The sequence below is a fragment of the Euprymna scolopes genome, chromosome 29 (assembly GCF_053919585.1).
Source record: "Euprymna scolopes isolate OS-2025 chromosome 29, ASM5391958v1, whole genome shotgun sequence".
NCBI classification, from domain to species: domain Eukaryota; kingdom Metazoa; phylum Mollusca; class Cephalopoda; order Sepiida; family Sepiolidae; genus Euprymna; species Euprymna scolopes.
In genome coordinates this window covers 98,613,728-98,631,070 of record NC_136510.1, presented here as the reverse complement: position 1 = coordinate 98,631,070, position 17,343 = coordinate 98,613,728, and the positions used below count along the sequence as shown (strand labels likewise).

Sequence of the window (17,343 nt, the reverse complement as noted above, 5' to 3'; positions counted from 1 at the left end):
GGACTTGTCTTAGCTCCCTCCAGTGGCAGCTGCTGGGTTTTGAGTCTATCCCGATGCCGAGCTTTGTCTAGACTGCAAAAAGAAAGCATGATACAAAAACGCGCCAAGTCAATCACCTGACACATTCAAATTTAAACCAAAAACAGCCGACCACTAATGCATGGGCGGACAAACAAGAAAAGATGGCTGCCGTATATGGAATTTCTCACGGTAGTTCTGCTAGATGTATTTAAAACAAAATTCATCCACAATTAATGTCATAGGAAGAAAAATCAGTTTTCATTGAGAATTGGTCGCACAACTCTTCCCCAGAAAAAAATATTCGATAAAATTCGATAAATTCTATTTTTCTACCGAATCATTGATTAAAATCAAAATCATCCATCTTTGTTTACATTCTTCGTCAGCTGATAGTTGTGCTTTACGATGAGTCCCCTAAAAAGTCACTTCGGATTCATGTTTACGAGTTTTGTTTTTGTTTTTTAAATATGCAAACGAACTTGGTTGTTTTTCGGAATAACAGAAACATTTTTAATCTGGTAATCAGAAGTGACTTTTCCAGTGTATTCACCGAGTAGCAGAATGATCAACTGACGAAAAATGTAAACAAAGACGGACGAAACTTATTTGAACAATCATTTTTCGTAATTTTTAAAATTTATACTAATTTCGACATCATGTACATTTCCCTCCCGATTACAACCTGGATGTCTTCAAGTCCAATACAAACAAATTCCTGATGAACCCCCCCCCCTAAGTAATGACACCTTATCAATTCTCCAATACTATTGCTACACTATCCCATTGATTACTGTACACACAATAACCCTTATCCCCGAGTGGCCATTGGGCCTTGATAAGTGGTGAACTCCATGTAAAAAAAAAAAAAAAAAAGACAATGTTTTCACCTGAAATGAGTTATTTTGGGTGCTTGTGCAGATAAGTGATGCTTAGCATCACTTATCTGCACACTTATCTGCACAAGCACCCAAAATAACATTTTTTTTTTTAAATTTATTTTGTTGTTAACTCTGCAAGGAAGTCATCGGTGCATTCTACAAACGAAAAAAAAAAATGAATTTCAAAAGAAACAAATGGTACTTTACGTAATTGCGGCGGCTCAAAGAATAACGATACTTCTACACTTTATCGTCGAAACTGGAGACGCCATTTTATTTCACGCATCTGCTGTAAAAATGCAAGGGAGAAATCACTATTTTAAACTATGGCCGAAGTTAGAAATAAATAGCAAAAAATTAAAGATAAACTTTCGGAAAGAACTGAAAAAAAAGTAAGTAAAGCAAGTGAAAGAACATATATCCGTAATTGTTTAATTGGAATGGGAAAGATTTCCATGAAACATTTTTTTTTTTTATTAAAAACAGAATGAAATGACATAATTGTTTTAACTGGGCGACGAGCGCCATTTGAAAACTAAAACATTTATTGTATAAAAATAATTACGAATTGTTTTATTAAAATTATATTTTCTTACGAAAACTTTTCAATAAATTTTTTTTACAATTATAATTTGATAAATTTTAATACAATAAATGTTTGGATTTTCAGATGACGCTCGCCCATTTAAACAATTATGAATATATCATTTTCATTTTCTGTTTTTAATTATAAAATATATATATATATGTTTCATGAAAAACTTTCCAGTTTTTTATTAATGAAATCGAAACATTTCCAATTAAACAATTACGGATATATGTTCTTTCACTTTATTTACTTTTTTCATAGTTCTTTCAGGAAGTTTATCTAGTTTAATTTTTTTTTGTTATTTATTTCTAACTTCAGCCATAGTTTTAAATACTCTCCCTTGCATTTTTACAGCAGGTGCGTGAAATAAAATGGCGTCTCCAGATTCGGCGATAAGGTGTAGAAGTACCAGAATAACATATCCAAAAATTACGAAATATGAGAAGGTAAAAAAAAAATTAATGAAAAACTGTTCGATAAAGTTTAAAGGTGGAATTAATTTTGTCCGACATTTTGAATGACGTTCGTTACGTGACGTTAGCAGCAAAACTTAATTATCTTCCTTGTCAACTTTTTTAAAGAGTGATCTCGCTCCCTTTCACAAACTTCTTTTTTATTAAGTATCATTTTTTCAACCTTACCGGGTTTTTTTTCGTAATTTTTGGATATGTTACTACTTGAGACCTAACAATTACGAAGGTACTATTTGTTACACTTAAATTCAATTTTTTCGTTTCCAGAATATAGAAGCGCCAAAGTCTATTAACATTTGTGTGTTGAGATGAAATTAAATAAATACCTCAGTGGCGCCACTATTGTAGCAATGACGATTTTTTTTTTCTTTTTTGTTTGTTTTTACTGCATTTCGATGGAAATGAGTTTCTTTTTTCGGTTCTTCAATAGCATCTGGGGCGCCTGGGGCGGGTGCTTCGATGTGAAGGACTCCATCTTTGGCCAAGAAGGACTTCAACTGGGCTGGGTCCACACTCTTCAGCAGAGTGTAATGTCTGCTGAATTCTCGGAACACTTTCCTTTCTGGCGTAACCTCTTCGTGCTTGGCGTGAAACCGCAGAACTTCGTCACTTCGATTTCCTCCGGTTTAAATTTGTTCACATCAAAACGGAGAGCGAGTTTCTTGTTTTTGCCATTAGTGTCTGAGTGCCGATGCCGGACACGATTGGGTTTTCCAACGGAAGGAAATTCGGCTCCGTGTCGAACGGTTCCAGCTGGAAGAGGTCGCTTCGGACACGTTCGAGTTCCTTGTCGCGATACATCTCATTAAAGAGGGATCTCTGTCTTTCAAAGAAGCCCCATGGCATCAGGATCATAAGGTCGCGAGACATAGTTGTTCGTTTTAGCTGGACTGAAATAGGAGAGCCAGTTTCTTTAAGCGAGTCTTTTTAGAGACTGCGTGTAAAATAGTTTGACAAAGAGCGTAAAATGTGAAAGTTTACATAAACACGTTTGTTTTATGTGGTCGAGCGAGTGTTAATCGGATCAAGTTCATAACGACAGAGAGAGGGGGAGGGCAGAGAAAGAGATGAGGAGGAGGGTGTACTCGTAGAAAACTCTACTTCACTTTAGACGCTTCTACGTTTATCGAGTTTGTGCCAGTTAACACGGTTAAAACTCGGATTAAAAATTGTTATGAAAATAAATACAATTTAGGCGCGCAGTAGGATTATGATTATGTTGGCGCGTGAAAAATAAAAAAATAACTCCCACGCAAATTCCGGCGTGGCCTTATATATTAAATCGACTCAAAACGAGCGGACGTAGTACAGAGCACCCACGTGATGTTTCCGTCCAATGGGATTTCTCCAAGGACATTTTTCTAAACTTTTTTTTTTTCTTCTTCCCCTTAAGCTCGCTGGGAGCCGGTCAAAATAGTATTTAACCACACACAAACATCAAGTTTCGGACGTTCAGAGACGAACATTACCTATTGCCTCTCTTACCATGTTTTAACATATGAACAGTTCAACAAAAAAAGACATTCTCCTTTTTTTTATACGAACACTTAAAAAGAACTTCTGAACTCATTATAAAGAGAATTATATTTTATTTGTTAATGGTTGTTTTCTGTGAATAAACCACCGTTTGTTTTGCATGTAAGTCTTCTTTTTATTTTTATTTGTGGAGGAAGTTAGTTCCTAAAAAGGCCTGACGACCAGCACAAGTTCAAACTGGTCGATGAGCGAAGAAAAACCCACCGAATGGTTCTTATTTTGAATTCAACCTAATAAAAATGCAGAAAAATCTTTGGTATTATCTTACTTTAAGGCCCGTCTCACGTTCGTATATAACAAAATATTATTTGTTTGTAGATTTCGGTGTGCTAAAAACGAATCTGCAAACCGTTTCCGTCGCGCATATATATATATATATATATATATATTCTATGATATAAAGAAATTACTTTTTCGAAAAATAAAAATGGGTGATCACTTTTCTATGTAAATTTAACTTAAAATGAGCACACACTTTCTGCCCACCTGAAAGAGGGGGCATTTTTTTGTGTATTTATTGGTTAAAAAGTTTTTTGTTTGATTTCTTTTGCATGGTATTAACCCCTGAACTTGGGACACTTTTCTATTTCACAGTCTAGCCTTCGTTTACGCTATGTGCAAGCATAAACGGCTGTTAAATGTGCACTCGCGTACCAAACTGCTTTGTCACATTGTAGTATTGGCGAAAAATTAAAATTAGACGAAAAACAAGTAGTTTTCCAAATATTAAACCATGTAATTCTATGTTAACACGGGTGGCCATTTTGTACGCGCAAACGCCCGCATGGCTTCATATTTGGAAAACTACTTGTTTTTCGTCTAATTAAACATTTCCGCCAATACTACACTGTGACAAAGCAGTTTGGTACGCGAGAGCACATTTAACAGCTTTTTTTAAAACGAAGGCTGGGCTGTGAAATGGAAAATAGTCCCAGATTTAAGGGGTTAATACCATACAAACGATAAATTTTCGACAGAAACGGTTACCATATTCTTTTAAAGCACACCGAAAACTACAAAAATATTTTTCTATACGAATGAATGTGAGACGAGCCTTAAAGTAAAATAACGAGTTTTCTTTATTTCTTAATTTCCTTGTATCTTTATTATAAGATGAAAAAAAAAAACTTTTAGCCAATAAACACTTTTAAAAAAATGCCCCCTCTCAGGTGGGCAAAAAGTGGGTGCTCATTTTAAGTTAAATTTACATAGAAAAGTGATCACCCACTTTTCGAAAAAGTAATTTCTTCATATCATGAATTTTTTTTTTTTTTTTTTGGCGATGGAAACTGTTTGCAGATTCGTTTTTAGCACACCGAAATCTACAAAAAAATATTTTGTTATATACGAACGTGAGACGGGACTTAAGGTAAAATTTTACCGAACCCCATTAGCCTCCTTCCGCTTTTCGCCAAAATATTTGAGTCCTTAGTTAATCAAGCCCTAGTCCAACACCTAACAACTGCTAAACTCCTGACCGAAAAACAATATGGATTTAGACAAGCCCGTTCAACAGCAGCTATGTTAACTGTAGTCTCTGACGTATATACCGTTCACTGGACAAAACGGGAGGGTAGAGCGAGAGCGGTAGCCCTTGATATATCTAAGGCTTTTGACAGGGTATGGCCGTGGCTACCGAGAAAGAAGGCCGATGCACAAGACAGCGTGACGTCATTATCAGATCCACTTGTAGGTAAAACGATCTAGGCTATCAGCAGCAGTTCCGTCTTGTTTTAAGTTTGTATGGTTCAGTTACATGGTTTATTGCGTTGTTCCAACTTGCCGGAGAAATTATCCAAAAGGCCCCAAAGTACCTATATTTTCTTTTCCTAAAGAGGAGAAACTCTCAATTTGGACACGTGCCATTAGAAGGGAAAATTTTATTCCAACCAAATATAGTAAAGTAAGTAATGTTTAGGTACGTGCAAAATGAATGCCGATGCTCAAAATGTATAAACATTTTAATCCTTCCCTTTACTTCAAAATTCACCAAAAATCAGAAAATTAACCAATTTTAATGAAATTTTCAGTATTTATCAAATAATAATCACGGTATATAATGAACTCATTATTTTTATTTACATCTGAGTGGAAATGTATTATTTTGTTTGAACAAAAAATACTTTTACGAAAGTTATGGCTTTCAGTAGTAAATAAAAAACGCAAGAATTTATTGTTTTTTATGTAAACAAAGCATTGTAATTTGTAACAATAAAATAAAAATAAAATAATTTTTACATGAGCATTACGTTATTTGTTAATAATTAAACGTGTATTTAATTAGAACTGTATTCAAGTACTTTCATAACGTTTGATAACATTAATATAAATTATAGGAACAATACTATTTATTGCTAATACAGCAAATATGTTAATATTTTTAACTGTTTATTTTCTTATAAGGCGAAAAAGTCTATCAGGAAGGTTGAAAATTTAATTTAATTTTGTTTTAGTTTTTAAAATTATAAACAAAAATCTTTTACATGAGAATAATTGTCAATGTCTTTTTTTTAATAAACCTTTTTAATAAGACCTTTCATTGAGTATTTACAAATATTTTGAAGTTCTATACTTTTTTCTAAAGTCGGTTTCAAAATTATTCAACATGCGGCTATTAAGACATTTAGCAGTGACTGAGCGTTATATATTAAAATTGATTCTTTTTAGAATTATAAACGCGTGTACTTTTTAAAAAGTGGTATTTTAATCAAATTATTAGTAATTCTGAATTATTAATGCTTTGCTTAACCCCACCCCCTTCCAATCCCTTTTCTCGTTTCCGCTTAGTGTCTAATTGATGATAATCTGATTAAAATATTTTTTAAGTACACGAAAATTTATTCATAATTGTGAAATTATTCAAAATTTTATAAATAAAGCACAACTGAATTTTTTTTTTTAATAATTACACAACACTTTAAATTTAAATCAATATATTCAAACGGTCTTTCAAGTTTTACGATATCTTTTTGTTATTAAATTGTTAGGTGAAAGTACAGAATAGTTTACAAGACACCTGTCAGCCCGGTAACCTAAGTGCATAAGTACCGAATTCTGAATTACTTACTAATTCCTTGCTTACCCCCTTTTCCAATCCTTTTTCCCGCTTTAGCTTAGTGTCTAATCGATAATCTCATTAAAATACTTTTTTTTTAAAGTAAACGCGAATTCACTCATAATTGCGAAATTATTCAAAATTTTATAAATAAAACACATTGTTTGTTTGTATTTAAATTATTTGTCGATTTCAATTTTTTGTATTTTATCGTTTGTTTTCATTTTTAAAATTATTTATCGTTTGTTTTCACTTTTAAAAGTATTCATCGTTGGTGTTTAATATGTTATTTAATTCTTTGTTTCCTAACTTCATAATTCAGTTTTATCAGTATTAAATTGTGTATTGCTTTAAAATTACTTAATTTTACATAGATAATATTTATATTATCAATCCTCATCTCTAAAGTTCCAAAAAATAACATTCAACCCATGTGATTTTTCTCTAAATTAAAATAAAAAAATATTTCTGCACTAGTAACTTTTATTGTTTGTATTTAAATTATTTCTTTGATTTCAATTTTTTGTATTTTATCGTTTGTTTTCATTCTTAAAATTATTTATCAATGGTTTTCACTTTTAAAAGTATTCATCGTTGGTGTTTAATATGTTTTTTTAATTGTTTGTTTCCTAAATTCATAATTCAGTTTTATCAGTATTAAATTGTATGTTGTTTAAAATTACTTAATTTTACATAGATAATATTTATATTTTATATTGAATAAAGTTCAGTTTCAGTATTAATCGAACTGTGTTCTTTTTTCTTTTTAAAAATGTTTTATTGCTCTTTTTTAAATGGCCCTCATATAGTACTGACAGTCTGACAAATCTTACCTACATTGCCTGCAGACATTTTTCAGTTAACAGGCCTTCTTCTTACTCTCGGTGGCCGTGGTATGGCACGATGGTCTTCTAAGGAAAATTAGATCATATGGTATCACTGGAAGAATACATAATGTAATTAAATCCTTAAGAGAAAAATCCAAGTTGTCCTCAACGGTCGTACATCTAAACAATATGATATAAATGCGGAAGTGCTTCAGAGGTCTATTCTTGGACCTTTATTATTCATGAAATTCATAAATGACCTCCCTGATAAAATTGTTTCGGAGATGGGTGTATTTGCCGATGACACCATTCTCTATAACAGGCATGAGAAAACATATGAACACATATTTAAGGAAATGGCAGAATCACTAGAGGATGACCTCCAATCTGTGGTAGAATGGGGACAAAAATGGATGGTCACATTCAATGCTGCCAAGACTAACCTTCTCTACCACCAATAGCAATGGCCAAGAACACATTGCCTGAAAGTACTTCTTTTAAACTTCTAAACGCCTAATGTTTACAAGAAATGTGAACTGGAATAGATACATTGACAGCATTGCCAAGACTGCTGCAAAGAAGGTGGGCTCTCTCTACCGTGCTAGAAAATTACTTACGCCTGAAAGTATCCTGCATCTCTATAAAGCCAACATTCGCCCATGTATGGAGTACTGTTGTCAAATTTTGGGCTGGTGTATCTGCTGCTTGTTTCTCACTTCTGGACAGGGTTCAAAAGAAAGTCGCCAACCTGATAGGTCCTGAACTGTCATCTAGGCTTCAGCCTCTGTCCCATCGACGATGTTGCATCCCTCTGCCTGTTCTACAAATACTTTAATGGTGAATGCTCTGACGAACTGCAAACACTTGTACCTCCTCGACGTGACTAACCCCGACAAACAACTAAGTCCCACCCCTGTACAGTAGAGATCCCTAGGTGTAAGAAATCCTTTTACTCCAATAGTTTCTTCCCCAGAACTGCAAGTGTCTGGAATTCCCTTCCAGGATTCTCCTTTTCCAACTGTACTGATATGCAGAAGTTCAAGTGTAATGTGAACAAACATCTTGCTACTCATCTCCCTTCATAGTAGCCCCCGACTTAAAAGTGGCACTGTGCCTTGTTTGGGGTGAAAATTGAAAAAAAAAAAAAAAAAAAAAAACTTACATTTTCGCTCAATTGTGACATTCGATAGGTTTTTTTTTTTTTTTTCTTACAAATATTTCGTTTTATTTCCGATTTTTGAGAGTATCAAGACACTAAATGACTATAAAGCTGACATTTATTTCCGTTCTAATTAAACACGTTACTTTTGTTAAATCAACGTTTAAAAATAAGTTAAAACACCAAGAAAATCCAAGTAGAGACGATTAACTTATCTCGCCTTTAATATTTGTTTTCTTTTTCTTTTTCTTTTTTTGCCATTGTAAAAAAATAAATGAATAATAATAAATAAATGTAATATTAAACAACATTTAGATTTTTTTCTACGCCTTACACTCGGGCAACGTCGGGAAAAGTTACAAGGAAAAAATAAAATTTAAAATAATAGTAAGTGTAAAAATTTCTAGAACATTTAAAGACGGGATCAAAGTGTAGTATCTCTTCTGCAGAGGCTGCATTTAAGATAATTTGTACCAGTCAATGGAGGGGAAACTCTCTATACTGGGACAATTATTATTTTTGGTAACCAGAGTGCCCCCTTTTTGCCTACTTTTAGGGGAGCTGGTTTTTTACCCAACATTAAAAACGGCCTTGGGGAGGCATTGTAAATAGGAACATTAAAAACGGCCTTGTGTCTGCTTAGTTTGCTTTGGTGGGGAAGCAAATAAATACAATTTAAAGACGCGGCGTTACTTTAAAAAATAAAATGATAAATAAATAAATAAAAAAAAATAAATAAATAAAAAGAAAGAGCCGGTGGTTGCTAGTTAGAGCTGGATGAATGTAGAAGCGCCTGAGTATGACCTAGATTTTTCTAGAACACTTACGAACCCGACTCCTTTCGCACACACGCACGCACACACCAACGATATCACCAACAAACTTGACCTAATTAACGCTTTCCCAACCACTATATAAAACCCACGTATTTTCTCGGCGCACTTTGCATTTGACGCGCGTTCTCTCACGTTTCCACACGCTGTCTCTGTTAGAGAAACCGGCTCTCCTATTCCAGTCCAACTAAAACGAACAACTATGTCTCGCGACCTTATGATCCCAATACCTCTGATGCCATGGGCCTTTTTTGAAAGACAGAGGTCCCTCTTTAATGAGATGTATCGCGACATGGAAGAAGAATTCAAGGTGTTCGACAAGGAACTCGAACGTGTCCGAAGCGACCTCTTCCAGCTGGAACCGTTCGACACGGAACCAAATTTCCTTCCGTTGGAAAACCCGATCGTGTCCGACACTGATGGCAAAAACAAGAAACTCGCCCTCCGGTTCGATGTAAACAAATTTAAACCGGAGGAAATCGAAGTGAAAGTCACCGACGACAACGTCCTGCGGGTCCACGCTAAACACGAAGAGGTCACGCCAGAAAAGAAAGAGTTCCGAGAATTTAGCAGACATTACACTCTGCCGAAGAGTGTGGACCCAGCGCAGTTGAAGTCCTTCCTGGCCCAAGATGGAGTCCTTCACATAGAAGCACCCACTCCGGATGCCATTGAAGAACCGAAAAAGGAAAGACTCATTCCCATTGAAATGCAGTAAAAAAAAAAAAAAAAAAAGAAAACCCTGCTCGTTGGTACAATAGTGGCGCCGCCGAGGTATTTATTTTAACTTCATTAATCCTTTCCTTACCAGAAACCACTTTCCTCTACGTCAATTTAAAAGCTTTAACATAACTTTAGTCGTTAAATTGTGTTAAAGCAATTTTTTTTTTTTTCTGAAATTATTTAATTTTGGTGCATATGAAGATTACTGGTCTTTTTAAACCAACTCATTTCAGGTGAAAACATTACGTACTTGGGTCTCTTGTTGAAATTATTAATTCGAAAAATGATTTGATAGATGTATTAAAACATCCCGCATTACCTTCTGAGAAATTATTTAAAGATAGCGAACCTTAATTTCTGTCTGGCTGTCGTGCCGAAATGGTCGCACAATTCTTCCCCATTACAACATTTGATAAATTCTATTTTTTATGTTTGTACTGGTCCATTTTTCCCAGATTTTTTGGATTTATATTAATTTTTTCCCTGACTCGTAAGTTGGTGCTCTCCTTGGGGGGGGGGGATAGAGACGTCCAGCCATAACAAAAAAATGGTGTAAAAGAGCCTCCTTCTCGTCATAATTTGTTATGAATAAATATCTTGCTAAATACTGGCGGAGATAAGTGGCTCTAATACCTGGTCGTTTAACCCACTCTTTGAGATCCCTCCAGAGACGTTCAATTGTTTGTGTGTGTATGTTAATATTGGTTGGATCAACAAAGTTCTGAGAATGATTTATCATATAGTGAGTGTACCCGTGGGTTTTCAGGGAGTGATATGCCCCCCACCGGTCACTCATTATAATGGATCCTCCACGGATATATTTTTTTATTAGAGGAAGTAAGGTAGCTGTGTCTCTCTTCTCAACGACAGGCTCCAAAAGTGGGATAACAAATTTTTTCTTTGAGTCTCGCTCTATTCCCCCAAAGAGCCAAATTTGTGACAGAGGTCGACCTTTGTTATTTTTTCGGCGCACCAGGAAGGTTTCGTCTATTTCAACGACGATATCTTGCCCGCCGATAGAGTCCTGGTTCCCAAGCCAGAACTCTGCGACTTCGCTACAAAAAGAGCGCCAGTCCACAGATGTTTTGGGAGTTATATTTAAACAACTGGTGACTGTCTGGTGGTCCCACCGTTTACTCAACCAGTGGTTTACAAACAGAATTACCTTCCATGGAGGAATGTGGGAATTCTGTAAGAATGTCCCCTTATAGTCACTTGCATAAAAGGAACAGTGGCGCCTTTTTTTGGTTTTAGGAATGCGGAATGTACTGTTGCAGCGCCATTCGCCCGTTCTCCCCTGCTCCCTAAAGGTGCAGTTTTTGTTACAACGTGTGCAACTGACGACAGTTGGTAAGACACCGTGTCTTCTTAAAAAATCCACTGACGTTTCTGGTTCCTCGTAAAAGACTTTAATAGCCTTGTAGTGATTATAAGAGCAGTTGTCACAGGCAGACATAATGTTGGAAAAGTGGAAAAGTTAATCAAAGTAGCGTTGAGTGGAAATTAAGTTAACGAAAGTCAAAGTAAGAGGTTTGCAAATAAAGGAGCGAAATTGAGTGAAATTGGGGGTAAAAATCCGAAATTGTATCCGAAATGGTAAATTTATACAAATAACGTGACAGCGAATTGGGTAAAAATCCGAAAGTGTATCCGAAATTGGGTAAAAATCGATTTTGTGCGCGTAAAATTGGGATACTGCGCATGAGCAAGTAAAATTGGGGTGGTGAAGTGGTGGGGAATTAATTAAAAAGAAAAGGAAATAATTAATTTATTTATTTTTTTATTATCGCTTATTTTCATTATGGATTATCTCCACTTGTTTTGATTTAAGAGTAGAGCCGATGTACGCCATTTTTGAAAGAAAATATTCCCTTTTAAAAATGTTAATATCTCCGAAACTATTAATTTGCGAGGGGTACGGTTTTCAGATTCGTGTTCAGCACACCGAAACGTAACAGAATACTACGTCTGTTTTTACTAATTCGCTGTCACGGGGTTTGTATAATAATACCAGTACCTTAATCTTAAAAACTGTATTGAATTGACAATCTAAAAATCCTAACAATAATCCAATGGGATTATGGTTTTTTTTTTTTTTTTTTTTTTTACGTCGATGGCGGTAATCACCTCTCCTCCTCCCTCGTACACGCATTGTGTAATATTAAATGTAATTTTTTCGTGCCATTTAAAATTCGAAAGTGGTTTTCAAGTTTTGAAATTAATTCGGAACTTCTGATTAGAACTGAAGTTTATCATCCGAATTCAAGCATTTATCTTGCGCACGTAAATTTAAAAATATACTGCATTTGGCGCGTCACTATTGTATTATTGAACGAACCAAACGGACTTAAATGAGCAGTGCATTTAAATATTTTGTCTTTTTTGTTTTGTTTTTTGTTTTTCTGAAAAATGTTCGTTTTGTTCAATTTGTGCTTGTTTATGATTTCGCTTTAATTACTTTTTCTATGGAATCCCTGAACTGAATTGAAATCTAAGAATTGAATTCTCAGAAAAACTGCACCAAATTTTTTTTTTTCCAAAACTAGATGAAAATGGCAAACTTTATTTTTAGAATTTTTTACCATAAAATTATTTTGAAAAACATTTAAAGTCATGTGAAGTTTTGTGGACATAATAAAAGGGATTATTTTACATTCGTGTCTTTTTGTTTTCTTTTCACACTTTATTTTTCATTAACGGTATGACAATATTTTTTTTTTCCTCGTCATTAAGATCTAGATTAGACGAACAAAATGTACTTATGCAAAATATGGACAGTGCTGAAATAATGTTTATTTAGAAAGCCATTTTTAACATGATGGGGTTTCGTAACTATTTTGTCTTTTCACTTAAAGCTACCGTGAAATTTTAATTCAACTTCAAAACCATATCAAAATTTGCACTGTCTGTATTCAGCATAAGGGTACTGGTCGCGGTAAGAGTTCCCTGCCGAACACCCTCCAAAAACAATGATGTCTCCCGTTTCTCGCGCAGCCGCAAAGGACATGTTTTAGTTGCCATAGTAACAACACTTTTTATCGACATTGTTTTATGTTTTACTGTTTAAAGACATTACTACACATTTATTAATAATATCTCACTTTTAATCACTTTTATCGACTTTTTAAAACTTTTTTTTTTACTCTTTTTAAATGACAACGTTAATGTTTATGAATATTGAAATAAAACATTAATACACATTTATTAATATCTTTTTTTTTTTCTTTACTGTTTATGTGTCAATTTTATCGACTTTTTTTTTTTACTGTTTGTGTCAATTCTTAACACGGGGGAGGGTGTTTTGTACCTATTCTCTACTTTAACCTTATAATTGAATAAAAAAACATTAATCTTTAAGCTTAGAAATACGATTTAAAATAAAGCGCGGATCATAAGTGCACTAGCACCCATTTTCTTAAATGTTTAGTAATTATTTTTCTTTTAATATTCATAAACAGTAAAAACGTCGTCATTTAAAAAGAAAATGCTATTTAAAAAAGAAAATAACATTGATTAAACGTAAGTAAATTTATTCTATCATCATTTTGTGGTAAGTAAATTTCAAGAACCGCCGATAAGTTTCATAAAAGAAAAAGTCGATAAAAGTGACACAAACAGTTAAACAGTAAAAAAAAGAAAAAGATATTATTAATAAATGTGTAGTAATGTCTTCTATTTCAATATTCAATATAAGAAAAAAAGTCGATAAAATTGACACATAAACAGTAAAGAAAAAAAAAGATATTAATAAATGTGTAGTAATGTTTTATTTCAATATTCATAAACATTAACGTTGTCATTTAAAGAGTAAAAAAAAAGTTTTAAAAAGTCGATAAAAGTGATTAAAAGTGAGATATTATTAATAAATGTGTAGTAATGTCTTTAAACAGTAAAACAATGTCGATAAAGTGTTACTATGGCAACTAAAACATGTCCTTTGCGGCTGCGCGGGAGAAACGGGAGACATCATTGTTTTTGGAGGGTGTTCGGCAGGGAACTCTTACCGCGACCAGTACCAGCATAAGTACCGAAAACGAATTTAGGAAACATTGTCTGCGGAAAACTCGTCCCCTTTTGCTAGGTAGGAAAACTGGCCCCCTTATTGAATAAACATTGATTGAAAACACATTTTATGACCGTTCTTGAAGATATTGTCTTTAAAGAGAATACATATCCCATAATATTTAAAATATTCTTGTTTACTGTTTTAAAAAAATTAATTTTTCTAAGTTTTCGTTTTCTACCTAGCTTTGAAAGTTTTTGGTCTTTCAACTTATTTTAAAGTTTTTTTAGTTAAAAAAAAAATGATGTCTAGTGTTACTTGTGAACAAAAATGTCCGACATAAGAGGATCAGTCACGTCTTAGAGATAATTGCTTAAAGAAAATATTAAGGTAGATAGTTTTAAAACGAGCCCCCCCCCCCAAAAAAAAAGGAAATTTCATTCTTTTTAGGTAATAATGCACATTGCACATCCCATAAAAATATTGGGTTTGTATTACTGTACACATAGATTCGAAAAAGTTGTCAAAAACAAATATATAACAAATAAATGTTAACAAAGGCAAAATAAGTTACTTTTCTACCAAACTGGATATATTTTTCGTGTTTTTGTTCAATGTAACATGTTTATTCAGCTCGAAAACCATAGTGTTTACCGATGTATTGGAACATTCAAGATGGCGTCTTATTCTCTCTTTAACACGGTAAGTGTGGGAAAAGATGTTATAAATAAAAAAAAACGGATAAAATACTGTTAAAAACTCGCTCAATATATGTTATCATATTGGTTGACATATATTCGGCGGGTTTTTAATAGTATTTTGTATAGTTTTTTTATTTATAACACCTTTTTCCATACTTACGATGTTAAAGAGGGTGTGAGACGCCATCTTGAATTTTCGAATACATCGGTAAACACTGCATGTTTTTCGAGCTGAATAAATGTAACATTGAATAAAAACACAAAATATATCAAGTTTGGCAGAAAAGTAACTTATCTTGCCTTTGATAGCATTTGTTATATATTTGTTTTTGATAACTTTTTCGAATCGTTTATGAAAAATAAGTACACTGTTATAAAGTTCATTCTTCTAATAATCGCTGAAAATTTCGTATTGATCGGATAATTACCTGATTTTTGGTAGATTTTTAAAAAGACGGTTCGTCAAAAAGTACTGACCTGCCCCCCCCCCAGTTTTGGCGGTGCCTATTTAACACTGTCATTACGAAACAAAAATGAAAGAAAACACGTATTATCAAAGAACAATTATTTTATTTAGAATTAATTCAGTTTAAATAATTCTTGTTATTACAAAACAAAGAAAACACGGTCTAACGTAATTTTGGTACCGCGTTATTTCGAAAGCCATTCTTAACATGGAGAGGATATCGTTTAAAAGTCATTTCGGGGGCACTTGTGCATTACTGCATTACTTAAAAATATACAAATTTTTTTTTTTTTTTTTTTTTTGGAGGGGGGGGGCTCGTTTTAAAACTATATCTACCTCGGTCTTTTTAATTTTCGGACATTTTTTGTTAAAAATTATTTACTAAGTAATGTCGAGTGCGACATTACTTGTTATTTCCTTTTAACTGAATAAACTCTTTAAAATAAGTTTAAACACCAAAAACTTATAAAGCTAGGTAGAAAACGAAAACTTAGAAAAATCAATTTCATTTTAAAACAATAAACATGTAAAAATATTTGGGTTAAAACTAGAGGATTTTTTTTAAATATTTGGTTTCGTTTTTCGTATCGTAACTCCGTGATCATGTTTATTTTAAGTAAGAGTTAAAAATAATTTTAAAAAATATTATGGGGGGAGGGCATAGTCTTTTAAAACCAATATCTCCTTCAAGAACGGTAATAAAATGTCTTCAATCGATATTTATTCAATAAAGGACCAGTTTTCCTACCTAGCAAAAAGGGGATTTTTTTTTTTTTTTTTTCCGGAGACGAGTTTTCCCGGGACGAGTTTTCCGGGCATCACCGAAAACTTTAATTCTTTTTCAGATTAAGCAGAGGAGTTTTACTGACAACGGTTTTTTTTTCCCGTATTGCCAACCGGACTTATGGTCAATAAAAAAGGGGCGCGATACTGGTCGCGGTAAGAGTTCCCTGCCGAACACCCTAAAAAAATGACTTCTCCCCACGCATGCACAAAGGACATGTTTTAGTTGCATTTTCTTTTTAAATGACAACGTTAATGTTTATGAATATAGAAATAAAATACATTACTACACATTTATTAATATCTCACTTTTAATTACTTTTATCGACTTAACTTTTTTTTATAAATTTTAAATGGTGCGAAAATAACATTGATTAAACAAACAAACGTATTTAAATGTAAGGTTTGTATTACTGTACACATTCGAAAAAGTTGTCAAAAAACAAATATATAACAAATGTTATCAAAGGCAAGATAATTTACTTTTCTACCAAAGTGGATATATTTTTCGTGTTTTTGTTCAATGTAACATGTTTATTCAGCTCGAAACCCATACAGTGTTTACCGATGTATTGGAACATTCAAGATGGCGTCTTATTCTCTTAACACGGTAAGTGTGGGAAAAGATGTTATAAATAAAAAAACCGGATAAAATACTGTTAAAAACTCGCTTAATATGTTACCGTGACATAGGTTGACATATATTCGGCGGGTTTTTAATAGTATTTTGTATAGTTTTTTTTTTTTTTTTTTTTTTTTAATTTATAACACCTTTTTCCATACTTACGGTGTAAAAGAGGGTGAGACGCCATCTTGAATTTTCGAATACATCCGTAGAGACTGTTTTTCGAGCTGAATAAATATGTTACATTGAATAAAAACACAAAATATATCCAGTTTGGCATAAAAATAAATCATCTTGCCTTTGATAACATTTATCTGTTATATATTTGTTTTTTGACAACTTTTTCGAATCTGTGTGTACAGTAATACAAACCCTCACCATTTTGTGGTACTAGTGCACTTATTGATCCGTGCTGAAATAACGTTATTTAAAAAGCCATTCTTAACACGGGGAGGGTGTTTTGTACCTATTCTCTACTTTAATGTTTTTTTTTTATTTATTTATTTATTTATTTTTTTTTATTATTCAATTGTAAGGTTAAACTTTAAACTTAGAAATACGATTTAAAATATAGCGCGGATCATAAATGCACTAGCACCCATTTTCTTAAATGTTTATTTTTCTTTTAATATTCATAAACAGTAAAAACGTCGTCATTTAAAAGAAAGTCG

The 17,343-nt window shown here is 33.2% G+C and overlaps 1 protein-coding gene and 1 pseudogene across 1 annotated transcript; one reads left to right on the top strand and one right to left on the bottom strand.

Annotated features, from left to right (window-relative positions):
• Positions 1–1,584: 1,584 nt before the first annotated feature.
• On the bottom strand, positions 1,585–3,282 carry LOC145252795 (alpha-crystallin B chain-like; annotated as a pseudogene).
• Positions 3,283–9,359: 6,077 nt separating this feature from the next.
• Positions 9,360–12,748, top strand: LOC145252794 (alpha-crystallin A chain-like). Its single transcript, XM_080112741.1, has one exon. It carries the CDS (start codon positions 9,574–9,576, stop codon positions 10,087–10,089), a length of 516 nt encoding a protein of 171 aa, XP_079968867.1. The 5' UTR covers positions 9,360–9,573; the 3' UTR covers positions 10,090–12,748.
• Positions 12,749–17,343: the final 4,595 nt, after the last annotated feature.